Below are 20,315 nucleotides of genomic sequence, written 5' to 3' on the forward strand. Positions count from 1 at the left end.
TTCATGGGATCAGCATTGGTGAAGTTGGTTATTGACACCGAGAGCTGAAGAGGCTCTTGGCTGTAGAGGGCCGAGACCTTGAACCGACACGAATGCTTTGAAACTCCTGCCATTGTGAAGCTTCCACAAGTACTCCAGTGCACAAGAGCTCTACTCGTACTCAATCAGACATATGATCCAACACAGAGAAAAGGTGAGAAATGGACAGATAGAGAGAGAGAGAAAAGAGTACTATGTGATGTAATCAGGAGAAGAGAAGGATATGAAGTAAGAGAATGGAGTGATTGACGCCTGATGTAATCAGGATATGGAGCTGAGGGGGGAAGGGGGAGAGAAAAAGAGAGAGAGAGACTGACCGCTGTGATGTCCAGCGCTTTTGGATGTTAAATATAGCCTGTTTTCCCCTCGCCACCTACTGAGCTACAGACTGGCTCCTTTCTGCCTCAACAAACACATGCAGCTCCCTTTTCTCTGTCTTGCTGTCATTCAGAATTCTCTTTCATTCCCCCTCTCTGTCTGTCTCTTTTCTATTTGTCTTTCCAACATGGCAATTTATAACTTTTTGTGTGTGTTCATTAGTGCTAATTGTCTATGAATTTACACAATCTCATTTGATTTTGACTTCAGTGTAATGCTTTGCGTTTGTAAAGCTGCGTTGCAATGATAATAGGTTTTGGTTTATACAATCTGCTTTCATGTAATGTTAAGGGGTGTGGTTAGGGGTGGAGCTTCTTTATAAATAAATCATATATGTGCAATTTATATGAATAAATATGTATTGACATCTAATTCAACAGACGTTTATCTCGTTCCGTTGTATTGTGTTGGTCATACATTGATGATGTTCAGGACCAGAAAAAAAAAGTCCTGATTGTTTTTAGACAATGGTGAATCCTAATTGAATAGTGCCTATAAGGCCCAATCCCAGTTCTACCCATTAGTGAATGACCTTTTAACAGTGTCTGCAATAATGTTAATCTTGTTTTCGTGTGTTTACATAGATGAATATGGCCACGGTGTAAATGCACTGTACAGTTACGATCTTATTGGCACATTAGATCGTTATGATAATCTGATATCGCTGACTTTTGTGATTTCCTGAAAAAAAATACCAAAAAATAACACAGCTGGAATAACTACAGCAGTCGCCATCATTGATCTCATATGAAATAAGAGATCGCGATGATCTGTGCAGGTGTTGTCGTGCTGTCCCATTTCTTAGGGCTAAATTTTGAGGCCCTTCTCCTTCACACTCTGTTTCAAGGGCCAAGGGAAAGGGGTACAGGTACAAAAATAGAATTGGGATTGGGCCTCTATCTTATCAAGCTTTAATATTGTAATTGCCAAACCTGATTCTTTCCAAGAGTATAGCCATAGTAGTATATAAAGAAAACGAACATATTAGGAACTGAAAAATGTGATGTTTTTTATGCAATGGTTGATAATTGATATATTTTTTATTGGATTTTGAAGGTTTGATGTTTAGAGACTTCCTAAAAATACATTTTAAGTGGACATCAGAATACTAACGTGAACTAAATGTAAAAATAGGTAAAAAGGAAAAAAAAAAACAAGAAAATAAAAATAAAATAATGTAAATATATGGATGTGTGTGTGTGTGTGTATATATATATATATATATATATATATATATATATATATATATATATATATATATATACATATATATATATATATATATATATATATATATATACATATATATATATATATATATATATATATATATATATATATATATATATATATATATATATATATATATATATATATGTTCATGTTCATCAGGGGTCACCACAGTGGAGTGAACCGCCAACTTATCAAGCATTTGTTTTACACAGTGGATGCCCTTCCAGCTGCAACCCAGTACTGAAAATGAATTTCTATATTAAAAAGTTAAACTAAAAAAAGTAATAATAAAAAAACTAAAAACTAAAATGTCAATTAAAAAATACCAACGTCAACTGATCAGTGTAGTCCAGTGTTTTACAACTTACCTGTTGCTTGTTCTCTTTAGAATAAGGTAACATGGTGGAAACGTGGAACATGAGCTCATGACCCTGATAGACTGTGTAGATAGAATTTATTCCTGTAGTGTCGTCTAAACAGAGAGTGAGAGGGAGATAAAGAGAGAGAACATGAATGAGCCTATTCAGCTGAAAGGAAGAAAACCCCTCTAATAATATGTAAACACATGTATGTTTGTATCCTACTCTTAGTGTCCAGTCCTCCTCGATACCCTGCCCAGCCCTGTAGACAGATCGTATCACCAAGGAGATTCAGAAATTTCTCAAAGGTCTCGCTTCCCATTTCTGAAAAGTACAAAGCAAAATCAAAATGAATATAAAGATAATAAATCACATAAAATAATAAGATTCTTTCTCTCACACACAAATATGTACACAATTGCACGTAATTTTTAAGGGTTTTTCACTACTGGTTATTCATCTGTGTAGAAAAGGAAAGAAATATTTAATTAGTATTCCGAGTACATTGCGAGTGGTGCTGTGCTCACCATTGCTGAACATTTCATCATCTGTCAACTGTCCGTCCTTGGCATAAAGAACACCAAATTTAAAGTTAACACTTCCCTGTAAAGAACATGCAAATACATATGATCAGCATTTATTGAGAATACCCAAAATTATTTACAAACCACAGAGATGGGAATTTCTTCACACACATTTGACAGTACTTACCTCTTGCTCCTCCAGCACCAGTAAGTCCTGCAAGCAATATAAAAAACACACCCTTTAGCTCAAGAAATCAACTATATCTCAGTACAATAAAACAACCAGTTTCAACTGAGGTTACATTTCTAAACACCAATTAGGAGAACTAATAGTGTGGGCTCCACAAACATTACAGAGAGCGTGTTCATGCATTCAAATATCTGCATGCCACTGACAATGGCCTTTGATTAGCTGCACACGTTTCCACAAAAGCAAAGCTCTCTGAAGCGACAGCAGCTCAGACGGCATCTGCATTTGAATCCTGAAGTGATTATGAAGCAGAACAACAAACCGGTGCAGAAACCGACAGTAATTAACAGAGCAGAGGACATGTGATGTTGATTGACGGGTGTGGGTGGGTGGGCACCTTCTGAATCTCTGGGTTGAGGATTTCCCTCGGGCCCTTCTCAAAACGATCCACATTCATGGCACTGGAGGGGGAAAGCGTTTAGAGGGTCAAAGTGTGCATTCAAATGATTGCATATGCATTTATTTACTGATGAGAAGGGTGTATCATAGAGTTGCATTATTAATTGCTAAAAGATCTTATTTGTGATGTGTCTTATTCTGAAATAAGAAAGATTTTGCCATGTGTATTAACTTTTGACTGTTTTGAATGCTCATTCATCTAGTAATCAGACAAGAATTTTTTTTAAATAAGTCATTAAATTGTTCAAGAGATTTGTAAAAAAATAATGAATCATTCATTTATCAAAGTGAAGTCATTGAGTCATCCATTTAAGCAGATAAAAAATATATATATATATATATATATATTTTTTTTTATCTGCTTAAATGGATGACTCAATGACTTCACTTTGATTAATGAATGATTCATTATTCATTTTTTTATATATATATATATATATAAACAGACTGCATCAATTAACATTTCATTTGAACCTGTAGTACATTGTTATTTTTATTTAGTAATCTATTCAGAATAGATGGAGAATTGTAATTTCGGTTTTATACAAAACCCTGTATTCTCAATTTGTCCAGAATCATGCAGTTCTAGAAAAATAAAGACAGACTTACCTTAATATAGATTTAACTGATAGTGTTTTTGTTGGGCTGTATGGAAGGCTGATTTTCAGAGTACCCTGGGAAATAGACACACTTCATAAATTACATGAATATGAAACCGAATATGACATGACAGGAAGCCATTATTGCTGGAGGCTACGACACATGGTTTTACAATCTGAGGCCGTGCTGCTTCTAGGAAAGTGACATTTAATAGCGTGTTGTGTCACTGTGCCATTCAGTGTTTTTAGGCATTTAGTCTTTGCATGCTGGCCTTTGAGACAACAGTGTCGAGTCACTTTACGGAGAGGTCAATCTGTGATGTGAGTCACTGAGCGAAAGTGACGTACACACATGCTGTTACCTGTCGCTGTCTGACTCACCGTCTTGCGCCAGAGGATGGCTCGATACTGAGGGACTCTCTGGTTGTTCTGGTCTGACAGAACCACAGACAGAAAGAAGGGGTTCTTCTCTGCATCTGTGCCCACGTAGTTTTGATGAACTACGGAAAGAAGATATAGACGAGTCACTGCTAATATGACTTTACACACTGCAAATCTGCCTTTACAGTGCATCCGGAAAGTATTCATAGCGCTTCACTTTTTCCACATTTTTTATGTTACAGCCTTATTGCAAAATGGATTAAATTCATTTATTTCCTCAAAATTCTACACACAAAACCCCCTAATGACAATGTAAAAAAGATTTTTTGAAATTGTTGCAAATTTATTAAAAATAAAAAACCTGAAAAATAACATGTACAGAAGTATTCACAGCCTTTGCTCAATACTTTGTTGATGCTGCTTTGGCAGCAATTACAGCCTCAAGTCTTTTTGAATATGATGCCACAACCTTGACACCCCTGTCTTTGGGAATTTTTGCCCATTCCTCTTTGCAGTACCTCTCAAGCTCTATCAGGTTGGATGGGAAGCGACGGTGTACAGCCATTTTCATATCTCTCCAGTAATATTCAATAGGATTTAGGTCTGGGCTCTGGCTGGGCCACTCAAGGACATTCACAGAGTTGTTGTGAAGCCACTCCACTGATATTTTGGGTCATGTCCTGCTGGAAGATGAAGAGTACTCTGAAGCAGGTTTTCATTCAGGATGTCTCTGTACATTGCTGCATTCATCTTTCCCTCTATCCTGACTAGTCTTCCAGTTCCTGCTGCTGAAAAACATCCCCACAGCATGATGCTGCCACCACCATGCTTCACTGTAGGGATGGTATTAGCCTGGTGATGAGCGGTGCCTGGTTTTCTCCAAAGGTAATGCCTGACATTCACTCAAAAGAGTTTGATTTTAGTCTCATCAGACAAGAGAATTTAGTTTCTTATGGTCCGAGAGTCCTTCAGATGCCTTTTGGCAAATTCCAGGCGGGGAGTGGCTGATTGGTGGATTGCTGCACAGATGGTTGTCCTTCTGTAAGATTCTCCTCTCTCCACAGAAGAAAGCTGGAGCTCAGACAGAGTGACAATTGGGTTATTGATCACCTCCCTAACTAAGGCCCTTTTTCCCTGATCATTCAGCTTAGATGGCCGGCCAGCTCTAGGAAGAGTTCTGGTGGTTCCAAACATCTTCCACTTACGGATGATGTAGGCCACTGTGCTCATTGGAACTTTCAGAGCAGCAGAACGTTTTCTGTAACCTTCCCCAGCTTTGTACCTTGAGACAATACTGTCTCGGAGGTGTACAAACAATTCCTTTGTCTTCATGCTTGGTTTGTGCATGCACTATCAACCCTGGGACCTTATATAGACAGGTGTATGCCTTTTCAAACCATGTCCAATCAACTGAATTTACCACAGGTGAACTCCAATTAAGCTGCTGAAACATCTCAAGAAAGATCAGTGGAAACAGAATGTACCTGAGCTCAATTTAGAGCTTCACGGCAAAGGCTGTGAATACTTCTTTACATGTGATTTTTCAGCTTTTTATTTTTAATAGATTTGCAACAATTTCAAAAAATCTTTTTCCACATTGTCATTATGGGGTATTGTGTGTAGAATTTTGAGGAAATAAATGAATTTAATCCATTTTGAAATAAGACTGTAACACAGGGGTGGGCAAACTCGGTCCTGGAGGGCCGGTGTCCTGCACAGTTTAGCTCCAACTCTAATCAAACACACCTGCTTATGGATTTCTAGCGATCTTGAAGACACTGATTAGCTTGTTCAGGTGTGTTTGATTAGTGTTGGAGCTAAACTGTGCAGGACACCGGCCCTCCAGGACCGAGTTTGCCCACCCCTGCTGTAATATAAAAAATGTGGAAAAAGTGAAGCGCTATGAAAACTTTCCGGATGCACTGTACTAGCTGCTGTATTAAATGCACACTGCTATTTGTTTCCTAGTGTTATGCATTTCAGTGTTAAAATACTTTCCAAGATCTCAGAGCGTGTTCCAAAACAATTAGAGTTTGTTTCTTCTGTTAAATACAAAACAAGATATTTAAAACAATGTTGGTTAATGTTAGCAAGTGATTTGCATAGTATTTTTTCTACTATGTACTGTATGCCTTATATGGTTCTCCCAAATATTGTTAAACAAATGTAAAATTCTAAATTATAAACTTCTAGAAACACTTCATGATGAGTAAATGGTGAGCAAATTTTCATTTTGGGTTTAACGTTCTCTATTATGTTATATTGCAGATTAAGAACTGTTTCAGTTTTGCTTTTTGTCTTATTTTTTCCCATTGTGCAATACTGAAATTTGACTTGTTTCAATGGGATTTACAGACTGAACATAAATGATGTTTAATCCTGCCAGTGGAATGTGGGTATAAAGTAGCGCTGGGCAATTAATCGAAGTTTATATGAGTGACATGACCCCGCTCTGTTATGGCAGATTTATATTTCTGCGTCGAATGCACGGGTATAGTTCTTGGTCGTGCCCAACTGAGTCTGGTTTCTCTCAAGGTTTTTTTTCTTCACTTCCGCCTTTAGTGAAGTTTTTTTTCCCTCTCCGCTGTCGCCACTGGCTTGCATGGTTCGGGATCTGTAGAGCTGCGCATCGTTGGATTTGCTCTTCAGTATTTGGACTCTCAGTAGTGAATATTGAACCACACTGAACTGAGCTCAACTGAACTGAACTTAAACACTATAAACTGAACTACACTGTTCCTATTTACTGTGACCTTTTATGTGAAGCTGCTTTGACACAATCTACATTGTATAAGCGCTATACAAATAAAGGTGAATTGAATTGAATTGAAGTTCTTGGTGAGGTCACATACCCGCGCACCTCTTAAAAAATTTAACTATATATCGCACTTTTGCACTACAACGACGATGATTGGCCTTGATGTGGCACATTTTCTATTACAATAAAATTATTATTTACATGGAAAATATTTGTTTACAGAAGATTCAAGAAATGCACTGTTTAAAATATTATTCTACTTTTGAAAACAATAAAATCAATTAATTTTGTTTCCAAAAGTGCAAGCTATTTATTTTCACTTTTTTTTATAAGAGAAAAGTGACTGTTGGTTTAAGGCAATGTGTGTTTTAATTTCAGTTGTTCAACGATGATGTTAACCATAGATAGTAGATAGTGTGTGTTAATTATTTTAAAATCAAGTAATGCACCCATCATTCAGAAATCTCTCACTTGTAATATGTGAGCATATTTACTGTACAAAACCTGTCAGTGAACTATGAGGACAATAAATAATAATAATAATAATTGTTCATTAATCGTAATCTGGTTAAAATGTTCAGTTAATTGAGATTTTGGTATTTGAAAAAGTATGAAAGGATGAAATGACAGATGTTACTATTACTGTTTGAATGTGTAATGATTTATATGCACATTTAATTTTTTATGAAGATTTTTTTGTAGTACTTAAAGTAGATTGTTGGCCAACACAGGCAATAACCATCAAAATATACTGCAATATGCATACGAAGCTGGATTTTTAAACAGTGCATCAATAAAATGAGTGAGTCATACTTCTATTTTTATTTTATTTTTTTGTTTACAATTTTGACTGACTAATTTATCTTGTGCCTCTTGATGTGATGCCATTAGATGCCACACCAAAGTGCTGTGACTGTGTGAACTGTCCTCTGAGACGTGACTGTGAAAATGCCTGTTTATTTAGATCTATTCCTGGAGATTCAGAACCAGAGGGGAAGAGGAAGGAAAGGATGGAAGCCTGCTGTTTGAGGAGAATATTTTGGACCGAGACGGTCCAGGTTTACAGACAGAAGACAAATGAAAAAAGAGGATGAAATCCAATTAGAAGACAAGATCTGGTCTGTCTCTGCATCTCCGCCCCTCCTCTGTAGCATATTCTGTCTCTTTCCTTTAGTCTCTCTTTCATTGAATGAAAGGTATTTACAGTGATTTAAACCAATTAAAGAGACATAATGCAGCATCTGCCTCGGGAATGTGTGTGGGAACAACAGTGTTTCTTATTTGTTTTTGAGGAAGGGAGAGAAAGGAAAAACAGGACGGTGAAGTTAGTGGAATAGTGTACGTGTGTGTGTGTGTGTGTGTGTGTGTGTGTGTGTGTGTGTGTGTGTGTGTGTGTGTGTGTGTGTGTGTGTGTGTATTCAAGTTTATTTGTATAGCGCTTTTGACAATAATTATTGTTTCAAAGCAGAAAATTGGATTACTCAAGACAAATCTACACTTATTCATATCAATTCATCTCTGATTTTAATGAACATTCTTAATGAACAATTATTATTATTATTACTATTATTTATTGCCCTCATAGTTCACTGACAGGTTTTGTACAGTAAATATGCTCACATAAAACAAGTGAGAGATTTCTGAATGATTGGTTTCTGAATGATACCACCATTTTTACAATGTAGATTATGCAAATACAGCTTAATATATAGACATATAAGATTAAAGCAAAGTTATGGCAATATTTCAGATTGTGGAACATTCCAGCAATTCAGGGAGGCAGGAGAGTAGTGGTAGAATGCTGATGTAGTTCTAGCTAAATTAAATCTGATTCAGTTCAGTTTAACACAACTGTCACTAAAGTTCTGCTATTAATCTATTTTATTATTCAGTTATGCTAATGATTATGCTATGCTGAGTATTAGGAAATCTAATCACAACATGGATATGTGTGTACTGAATATACAGTGTGTGAATATGAGAGCAAATGAGTGCAAATCTCTCTCTCTCTCTCTCTCTCTCTCTCTCTCTCTCTCTTTCTCTCTCTCTCTTTCTCTCTCTGCATCCAAGCATGCTCTATACTTGGCAGTGGAATCCCACCTTTTCCCAGGAAGTACTTGAAGTACCATCTGGTGTGGTACTCTGGGTTCTCCAGATGGACATCAGTTCTCCTCCACGTTCCAGGCGTGTAGTCAGAGATCTGCAGAAAAGCCCCACCAAGACTTTAACCAATCAGATGCAAGTTTATTTTTACTTGCCCTGCAATATTTTCATTGGCACCAACAAAAAGAAATGATTAATGGCTATTTTTAGCTATACATGTTTGTTAGAAATAATATATTTCTAAAATAAAAAATATTTTTTAAATTAAATGTTAAGTTCTCTTTAAATTCAGTTAAAATAAATAAATTGTTTTTTTTTTTGTCCTCATTAAGGCAATTAAAAAAAACTGAATAAAGATAATGTATCTTCATAACCATATTTTGGCTGAAAAAATAAATATTAATCCTTTTTATCATAACTGAATTGCAGAATTCAATATATTTTTGTTTCTTTACTGACATAACACCTACAACCTAATGGTAGACAGATAGATACCATTAGCTGTGTCTTTTAATGATTTTTGTTAGCCACATACTGTACCGTACATCATCAAGGATGCATTTTACAATTTCAACATCCTATAGTGAGTAGTCTTGTTGTTTGAAAATAACAAAAGAAGTTACAAGCACAAAGTTACAAACAAAGTATACTCTCAAGGAATTATTCTCTATATCAGAACCGTTCAGCTCACCCAAACCCCCCGTTTGCAGTTTGGAGTTCTTGTCTGGGAACATTTATATCGCAGCATCCCTAATTTAAATAATTTCTTCCAAAGACATGATTAAGGGGACAGGACAAGTCACAAAAACCAACCCAATCTGCCACAGTAATGTAAAATGAATTATCGATAGCCAAATACATAAAATAAGTATATTTTGAGCTCCAAAGCTTTGTCTCAAAAGGTCAAACAACCTTTTTTTTTCTTTTTTTAAAAGAGCTGTCGCAGAGCACACACACACACACACACACACACACACACACACACACACACACACACACACACACACACACACACACACACACACACACACACACACAAATATATGTACACAAACATGTCTGGTACGTCTCTGCTCACCCAATAATCAATACAATCATGTTCCAGCACAAAATTCATTTAATCCTTTCACTCTGGCAAACTGTAAACAACTCAACATAAACAACAACCTCACCGTTAAACTTATATAGCGTCAGGAACCTGAATTACTACGCTAAATTACAGTCCCTCCTAAATCATTAACTACCAATCAAGAGGTCTGTTTTGGTGGGATAAAGCATTGGAGGTTGTCATAGCTACGGGCTGGTGCGTGTAATGAAAAGGACAAGTGGAAAGAGAGAAAGAGAGAGAGAATGAGGGCAGGAACATTGGGGATTGATTGAATCACTTTGCTTCGACTGTTGTTTTTGCTGATGCATGTGCGTTTCATTGAAACACCTACAGACAAGCTCACAAAACACAAAAGCTGGCAGTTTTTTTGTTTACTCCCTGCCAGAAAAACACATTTTTTGTTCTCTTTCTCTGTCTTTGCTTCATCCTTCCTCCCACTTCTTTTAATCTGTGTTCCTCTTTCTGTCCACCTTCATTCTTTGCGCATGTATTTAAATACATTGCATCGCCCCCGTGCCTGCAGTGCTGTGCAGACTTGAACCCACAGCCATTAGTATGCATGTGGACGACTTCAAAACCATGCTGGATCTCTCCATGGTCATAACTACATCAACCATTGACTGTTTGAAGGCACAATATGTATTTATTTCCAGTAAAATAATCAAAAACAAAGAGTACATGCTTAAATATTGTTGATGACTTATATACTTGCATTATGCCAAATGTTTCAAAGGATGTTCAAATTCAGAGAAATAAGCAATTTTAGTAGCACGGTCAATATCCTATGTTACCATGCTAATGATCATACCTGTTAACCCACCTGTTTTTCCTGAGATTCTCCTGTATTTTACAATTCTGTCCCGCTATCATCCCGGAAAGAAATTTTGCTGTAATTCTTCGTATTTTCAATCTTTCTATAAAGGGTGGCAATAAACACTAAAGAGCCGATGCTCCCTATGCACAATCAGGGCTTGGCATTAACACCCACCAACCCACCAAGTGGGGGTGGAATTCTTTAAACAGATTATTAACAGGCTTAACATTAACCGTGTGCGCTTGATCATCCTTGCATTATCACATTTTTTTACCTGCTGTCTTTTTCTTACAGTTATTTTTGTTTAATTGTCTTTTTTTTTTTTTTTACAATAACATTGCTTTAATGGGAGATTAACTCCTCATTTATGTGTAGTGGACTGGTGATCTGACTTCTTTAGCCAGGACAGATTACTGTGCATAGCTTTAGATACATGACAATAATTACTTTTGAAATGTTTGAATTGTTTTTTTTTTTTTTTTCTTCTTTTTTTTAAGAAATGTCTTGTTAAATAGAAAGTATAGTGTACAGCTATATTTTGCTTGTTTTGACACATTTAAAATTTGTGGCTAAGAAATAATTATTTATGTTTGGTGTGGTCAGAGATAAATTTGGTAAATCCTTAATTTTGAGTTCTGAAAAGTCAAATAAAAACTAATTGTAATACGACACTGAAATCATGACTAGTCATGGGATGATAACCGTTTTCAAGGTATAACGCGGTTTGAAAAAGTCAAGGTTTTAAAACAGTCAGCATTTTCTGCAATACCGTTCGTAAGGTACCGGCGGTAATAGTCACTTTGAACTCTCACCTACTGTATGTGTAAACATTTTTTATTTGCTTATTTTTAGGACAATAGTATCTCCAGCAGAAACAATATGCAAAGATGCTGTTTTAAATTGTTGAATAAAATCTGTTTTTGAAATAAACAAAGACAGCAGAAGTCAATAATTAATTTGAAGGATTTAAGCTGACATGTTTACTGCTGCAAAATATTTTAAATGTTTCTAAAAATAAAATATATTGTGTTTAAAATGGAAATTTTTTTTAGTTTTTTTACCCAGACATTTAAAAAATATGTTTTAAGAGCAGTAATCACAATACCGTGAAACCATGATCTTTTTATCCAAGGTTATCATACCATCAGAATCTTATACCGGCCCGTGTCTAACCATGACCCATTTGCTCATGCTCATTGAGCAAGCTCATACACGAACCAAAAAATTAAATGAATGTGGAGGCATGTGGACATAACAAAATCTAAATCAAGTAATTATAGCATGTCAGAGTCATATTTATGCATATAAAATGTCTTTTCCCGACAACAATGATAAGTGGCTAAGAATGTTGGAAAACTACTAGCCACAGTGGCTGGTGATCAAAAAAGTTAATGTCAAGCCCTGTACGAAACGCATACTGCCGAACCACCAGGGGGATGCCGCTAGCTCTTAAATGTGAATCGGTTCTCTGCTTCCATTTTATTTAGGCTTGAAAACACTTTGAAATTAATATAATTATTTTTCCATTACAGGCACCATTGCCCCTCCTAGCCATTCCTTAAAACAGTCAGTTCATGTAGCGGTGCATGACTGTCAGACACGCTCCATAGTGATACATAGACGCTGTTTCCCAAACAAATTCTGTACACGCGTAATAAATTCTGTACAAGCGGAGTAAAGGTGGACAAGATTGGGGTTTTGGGTGCATGTTTGAACAGTCATATAAACAACAATAATAATAATAATAATAATAATAATAATAATAATAATAATAATAATAATAATAATAATAACATCTAAACATGTCGCTCTTGATGGGTTTTCTTTTTAACACAATAAATTTGGTCTGTAAAAAAATCCATAATTTTACGATTTATTTCCGGCAGCTGGGGTGCCAGAAAAAAAACGTAAAATAACAGCCATTAAATTACAGAAATTTACTGTTAAATAACAGAGGTTGAATTACAGAAATTTACCAGAAATTTAAATTTAAGTAAATTTCTGTAATTTAATGGCTGTTATTTTACAGTAAATTTCTGTAATTTAATGGCTGTTATTTTACAGTAAATTTCTGTAATTTAATGTCCGTTATTTTACAGTAAATTTCTGTAATTTAATGGCTGTTATTTTACAGTAAATTTCTGTAATTTAATGTCCGTTATTTTACAAGAAATTTCTGTAATTTAACAGCCGTTATTTTCCGTTTTTTTTTTTTTTTAGCTGCCAGAAATAAACCGTAAAAATGTACAGATTTTTTTTTACAGTGTAAAGTATAAGTATAAAACACCCTGTGATCATGGCCAGTAGAAACTGGAAGCGGTCGACTGGCATAATAAATGCATTTGTCTCTTATCAGCAATTGCTTCAGCATCTCATTTCGCTTAAACACATTTCAGTCTTACTCTGCTTCAAACCACAGTACCATGATAATAAGACTGGTCTGGATACTTTAGTTCATCCATGAGCATGATTTCTGAAGTCCCATAGGATGTAATTGAGAACATATCTCCCATGATTCCACACTCAGTCACGTGTCATCCAACTATGCCTTTTCCTGTTTTGAAAATGTACTCTTTATTTGTGAACACTACATACAGTGCCTTTCATTTTAAGCTTGTCAATTTTCAGAATTGTTTTATAACGCTTACTGTACATGTGAATTATAATCCAGCACACACTCACAGATTTCAGGTTGTAAAGTATTTGATGAGTATCTTACTTCATCGATTGAACCATTCTCCACTCTGAATCTGCCAGCTCTCTGTATGGCCCCATCTGCATCACTGGAGATGAGCTGAAAAGAAACACAGATACGTCATGAGACTGAGATCTGCTGTTCCATGTGAAAGAGATTACAGAGCACAATATTCCAGTAAAAAAATCATCCCCGTAGCCAGCTTGGTGAAAGAAGTGGTTCTTTTTTCCTCAAAATATGGACATTTTTGCAGTTATTCGCCTCATTTTCTATTTAATTATTAGATTTAAATACTGAATTTAGGTGACATTTTAGGCGCTATTTTTTGCTGAATTAGCTTGTCGGATGGTCATCATAGCCACACTTTTTGATGTGCCAAAATATTTCCTAAATGTTTAGAATAAAGAAATATGCCAAATGTTTATTTTAAAAATACAAATTTATTACATCATATATCATTAGGAAAAAAGTTTTAAATTAAAAACTGTAGCCTATTGTCATTTATTAATAAACAAACTGGCCAGCACATTCAACTTTTCTCAGTCAGAATTTGGTCAAAAGTTGTTTTTTTTAAATAATAATAATAATAATAATAATAATTATTATTATTATTATTTAGAGCTTCACAATTTTTCTCTCTTGTAAAAGTGCTTCACACTTTTTTATTGGTCATGTTTTTATTCAAGAATAAGGTCCAAGATTTAGAATAAAAGTTACTTGTCAAATGTTTTCTCTATTTAATAATACAGATGCGAAATATGACTTTGCTTACGTCAGATGTTTTCTTGCACAGCTTGATGTTGAACTCATGAAGAATAAAAGTTTGCATTGGCTAAAACAGATTAACTGAAGTCATACCAGAATTCCGCTTGGTCTTAATGCTTTTTTTGATTGTTTCCTTTTTTTACTAATAATGGTGGCATAGCAGTCAAAATAGGACAAATGAGCTCATGTATAGGACAAATTCTGGACCTTTATTTTCCAGAATTACCCCCCCCCCCCCCGACTATGGGCCTAAAAATGCATTTCTACATGTTTTTTATGATTATATATCATTTTACAATTTGAATGTTCAAAGATCCCTGTCCACACGAATCTGCAAAAATAAGTGTTTCCAAAAATACACTGTAAAAAATGTTAGGTTCCACATAATTCCCTCATGTTGTCCCAACACAAATCAATTAAGATAACTTAATTGTTTTTACCAATTTAAGTTGATTGAACATAAAACAATAAAGTTGTCCCCCCCAAAAAACATAAAGAGGTTGGGGGGGGGGGGGACTGAACAAGTGGACCCATACACATGATGTCACTGTTTTTGGAAAATCATGCTTTTGCAATTTACACAGAAACTGTAATTATATAGTTTTTTTTTTAAACTGTGTGCTTTGAAAACTGCTCTCAGTTGTGTTTTTGTAAAATGTTTTATGCTGTTTAGCTGAAAACAGTGTTCTTTTACTAAATCTGGGGCTGTGACAATAAACCACCTCGCTGCAGTTATAAGATACCATCCGCAGTGTAGAAGTCATCCCTGTCATGATCACACTTATTTTTTGCTGGTGAAAGTTACAGGAGAGCCTATGAGAACTGAACTATAAGCATAATAATCATTGTTAGTCATAACCTAACACATTTTTTGTTTGTTCAAAGGCTTCTGGAGAAAAATAAATAACTATAAAGAGAGTTTCCTATCCCGCTGCATGTGGGGGTGGTGGGTGTATGGGAGTGCAGTTAGCCACCAAACCCCATTATTTGTTTTTGGCATCATTACTGTGGTAAGAAAAATACCTTTACAGCCCTAACAAGATCCTCATTTCAGTTTTTTTAATGAAATATCCATCATGTTGTCTTTAATTAGTCATTTTACACTGTCACATGGTTGCCCACTAAAGCCAGGCTTAAGGCTACTCAGCACCTGCATGTGAGACTACATTGTAAAACTTGGTTGCTGCTGACAGAGGTGTTAGTGAGGCTGAGTGCTCACCCTATGGTCTGTGTGGATCCTAGTGCCTCAGTATTGTGATGGGGACACTATACCATCAGTTAGCACCATCCTTTGGATTCAATTCAATTTATGTTTATTTCCTTAGCGCTTTTACAACATAGTAGTTCTAGTCCAGATTTCAGAGTAGAAGTTCAGTTTAGTTCAGTTCAGTGAGGTTTAATTTTCACTGCTGAAAGTTTAAACACTGAAAAGAAAATCCACTGATGTGCAGCTCCACAAGTCCCAAACCAAGCAAGCCAATGGCCACAGTGCTGAGGAACAAAACTTCACCAATTGACGTAAGTGAAGGGAAAAAAAACCTACAGAGAAACCAGGCTCTGTTGGGCATGACAATTTCTCCTCTGGCCAAACTTCCTGTGTGGAGCTGCAGTCTAGGTGCTGGATGAGATGTTTAACTGAGGCCCCTGACTCTCTGAAAGAGAAGGGCGGGTTCCTGACATCCTGGCCAAATTTGTTCAGTGGTAAACCTCCTAACATCCCTGTATCTGCTAATTGGCCTCATCACCCTGTCCCCTCTTAAACAATGAGATGGTGTGTGGTCTAGCCAGGTGGATGCTGCAGCTGCACACTGCTGGTGATTATAGAGGCCCCCAAATGTGTAATGAGCTTTGAGTTATAATATAGAATGTACGTGTGTGTGTTCAATGAGTGTGTGTATAAATATGTATATATGTGTGTATATAACCATTTTAATTGAAGCCTTAGATTTTAAACCCTCTTTTATTTGAATTACTCATTTATTTTTTTTTTACAAATGCTTGAGCCACAACCCGAAAGGTTGAAGAGTGCTTTAGAGACGCTCTTAAAAACACGAGAGAGAGAAAAGGCAACATATAGCTAATCTACTGTGACACTCAGCACACACACACAATTCTATGTACATGAAAACCCTCCAGTGTGAATGCAGAAGCAGCTGCAGACACACACAATCAGACTAATTACAGACAAGTGACCCCTGTGTGTCTGATCTCTCTGTGCAGCATTGATCATATTTTCAGCATGCTTATTAGTGTTATTTTATTTTGTATGAGTAAGACAAGTAGTGTGAGTAAAAGTCTATCTGCGCAGATATTGTGTGTATGCGTGGGACAGTGGCTTGCACCTGACACGATGTAATCTGGTCTTTGCAGTAAAATTGCAACATCCCCCCAGATGGAACTACGTCGGTTGCCAGGCAACACAACACTGAACCTCTCCCATTTCCTTTTTCTTCAGTCACCTTGTTTTCTTCCTCACATTTCTCCCACCTTTCTTCTCCACCTGTTGGTCTGCCTCCCTCTCTTTCACTTCCTTTTCTCTGTGTCTGGCAGACCAAATGGCTAAAAACAGACTGCAGCTGCACTGCAGATAGAGAGAGTCATACTGAAAGTGTGTAATTGTCATTATGTGTGTGTGTGTGTGTGTGGGGGGGGGGGAGATGGTTTGACTTGGTCTGATAATGCTAAAGGTCCAAGCAGTCCATTCTTCATTAAATCTTATGATCACAATAAAAAATCACTCATTTGGTATCCAAGTTGAGGTAAGGTAAGAGTAAAGTTAGTTTATACTGTGAAGTTCACTAATGTCCTGTGCTGGCAGATGTCCTCCTATCCACTTGGTATGATGCCCGTTCTTTCGATTAATCATGCATGTCAAGGTCTATTCACACAGAGAATTATAACCATAAAGATGGCTATAACAATAATTATGAACCTGAGGGTTCTGGTCATATATGCTGATTGATCAGTACATATGTTTTATTTATGATATGCGGAATACTTTTATGTGTCACAATAACATTAACAACATTTAAGTTTAGAAATTATGTCTAATTTCGTATAGATTGATACTTTTTTTTCCATGTATTTTTGTTTTTATTTATTTATTATACATTTATTATCCATAAATTAGGGCTGGGCGATTTGGCCTAAAATCTTAATCTGGATTAATTGGACATTTTATCTCGATTATTATTAATGAACGATTATTTGATTTATTTATATGTACAGTTGAAGTCAGAATTATTAGCCCTCCTTTGATTTTCTTCTTCTTTTTTAAATATTTCCCAAATGATGTTTACAGAGCAAGGGATTTTCATAGCATTATCCTTTAAGCTATATACCCTTTAAGCTATATTTTCGATCGTCTACAGAACAAACCATCATTATACCATAACTTGCCTAATTACCCTAACCTGCCTAGTTAACCTAATTAACCTAGTTAAGCCTTTAAATGTCGCTTTAAGCTGTATAGAAGTGTCTTAAAAATATCTAGTCAAATATTATTTACTGTCATCATGGCAAAGATAAAATAAATCAGTTATTAGAAATGAGTTATTAAAACTATTAATTAAGAGAATTAAGAGAATTAATTAATTCTCTTAACTAATTAAGAGAATTTTTATTTTGCTGACAAATTTTGTACTGCAAATATGCATTTTTCTTTGCTACAAGCTGCTCTTGTTGTTCAGTTGTCTCAGTGTTTAAGTTGTCCATGCTCGACATGTAACAGAGCAGGGTCATGTGACTTTACACGCGGTAAAGAAAGTAATGGAAAAAATTGACCTGGAAAAATTAAATCGATTATAGGTTCTGAATGTCAATTTCAATTAGTTTTTGATTAATCACCCAGGCCTACCACAAATGCCCACATATTTGCATGTATTATTGTTTGCATGTATTATTTGCATGTATTATTGTGGGTTGTTACATTTTTGTTACATTTGGATCTCGATTCAGAACAGTAGGATTTGTATTGTTTTTTTATCTCTTCTGCTGGCCAAGCCTGTGTTCATTGATTTGAAGTATAGCAAAAAATGTACTGTGAAAATTAATAGTATTCTATTTGTAAGCATTTAAAAAGTCATTTCTATTTAAAAACATTTAAATGTCATTTATTGATTTCAAAGCTGAATGAAAAAAATTATAGAAATCAAACCTTTTGTTTAACAAGGATGATAAAGACACTTATAATGTCAAGAAAAGATGTCTATTTAAGATAAATGCTCTTCTTCTGAGCTCTCTATTCATTGCAGAAAGTTGAATAAAGCTGTTTTCAACATAATAATAATAATAATAATAATAATAATAATAATAATAATAATAATAATACAAACATTTTGGAGCAGAACATCTCAATATAGGATAAAGTCACTGAAGTAATGATGCTAAAATTGAGTTTTATAATAACAGGAATAAATTACCTTGAAATATATATTCAAATAGAAAACAGAGCAGAGAACAAATAGACTAAATAAAGAAATAGATTCAATAGAAACGGAGGCATTAAAAATCCTTAAGACAACTTGACATTTATCTATGACACGTGCCTATGATACACAACACCTCCTCTAATGGACTTGCGCATCCCCAGAATCTACTTAAGCACACAGAGACATAATTATGTGTGTTTCATAAGATAGCCCAGTGACATTCTCTGATGCTACTAAGGTATTTTGATAAATGCCACGAGGTTAACGATAGCAGGATAATGACAGGACAGTCTGCCAAACTACCAACCAAAAGTTCAACACACACACACACACACACACACTCACACAAAAGAAAAAAATAACAGATGTGCAGAGAGAGAGAGAGCGTACGCAAAAGAATCAATGCTATTGTGACTTGGGATGTAACATTGATCTTTTTAGAGAGCTTCTGTATGTGTTCTCATGCCTTGCACAATAGACCCAGAGAAAGAGAGAGAGAGAGAGAAATGAGTTGAGGGAAGAATATGGAGTGGGACACAAATGGAGAACGCAAAGCATCTGAATCTGTGAGAAAAACAAAAGGAAACATTTCCATAATCTAAATCAGTCTCCGCTGTAGAACAGAGCTATGGGTGAATTGTGAAACACAGCACAGATTTAATATACAATGAAACCATCAAACAAAGGCTTGCAATTACCATAAAATTATTACAAGAGTCTTGTTCATTTTTGGAAGGGGCAGGAAATTAATTACTGCAGGTTTTGTGCTATAGTTCAACTCTGTGCTATAGTTGCTATACTACTGAAAATTATCCTCAATTTATTGAAAACGCAAAAAAAGTATACAATTATATATATATATATTCAAACTTATCTGTTTTTATAGCAAGTGACTGGACATTTCACTTTGAAACGTGTGCAAGACAAAGAAGCAATGTAATATAATTTTGCGGAAATGATCATTGGTTGTGGAGAATAGTGTCACTTTATGACAGTCTTATGCAGCTATGGGTAAATGCCAGAGAAGCTGCTACACGTGCCCTTTAGGTGAGTGGTTTAATGTTTAATGTTTTTTTTTTACTTTTAAGGTGCACAGGTTGTAGCAGAGACATCAAACATACAGCTAACATTGTATACAACTCAACTTTTCTCTGTGTCTTTCTTTAAAATCATAAATGTCCAGTATTGATATAATATAAGCAGTAGGGGAATTCAAATCCAGGAATCAGTGGTTCATGTAAATGCACAGATTTTCAAAAAATACGTTTTTGACTCCGTTATGTAAATGAACAGATACAAAATTGTTTGGTACCAAACTTATATTTGATCATAACTTAACTTTGATCACCCTAATTGAGTTCATATTGACTGAATATAAATTTATTACAACAGGCTTTTTGTCAGCCTTGGCTCATACTGAAAACATACCACTATATACATTTCTGGAGAGCGCCAAATACGTCCCAGGAGCTACATTTTT

At 35.5% G+C, this 20,315-nt stretch overlaps 1 protein-coding gene across 1 annotated transcript in view; it reads right to left on the reverse strand.

Annotated features, from left to right (window-relative positions):
* The window catches only part of garnl3 (GTPase activating Rap/RanGAP domain like 3), a 104,979-nt gene that overhangs the window by 32,963 nt on the left and 51,701 nt on the right, over positions 1 to 20,315 (reverse strand). The window contains 9 exon segments of the mRNA XM_056458044.1: positions 2,019 to 2,122; positions 2,235 to 2,333; positions 2,537 to 2,612; positions 2,721 to 2,747; positions 3,121 to 3,184; positions 3,792 to 3,856; positions 4,163 to 4,281; positions 9,021 to 9,120; positions 13,665 to 13,739. Coding sequence (XP_056314019.1) covers positions 2,019 to 2,122; positions 2,235 to 2,333; positions 2,537 to 2,612; positions 2,721 to 2,747; positions 3,121 to 3,184; positions 3,792 to 3,856; positions 4,163 to 4,281; positions 9,021 to 9,120; positions 13,665 to 13,739 — 729 coding nt within the window.

Source organism: Danio aesculapii, chromosome 5 (genome assembly GCF_903798145.1).
Source record: "Danio aesculapii chromosome 5, fDanAes4.1, whole genome shotgun sequence".
Taxonomy (NCBI): Eukaryota; Metazoa; Chordata; class Actinopteri; order Cypriniformes; family Danionidae; genus Danio; species Danio aesculapii.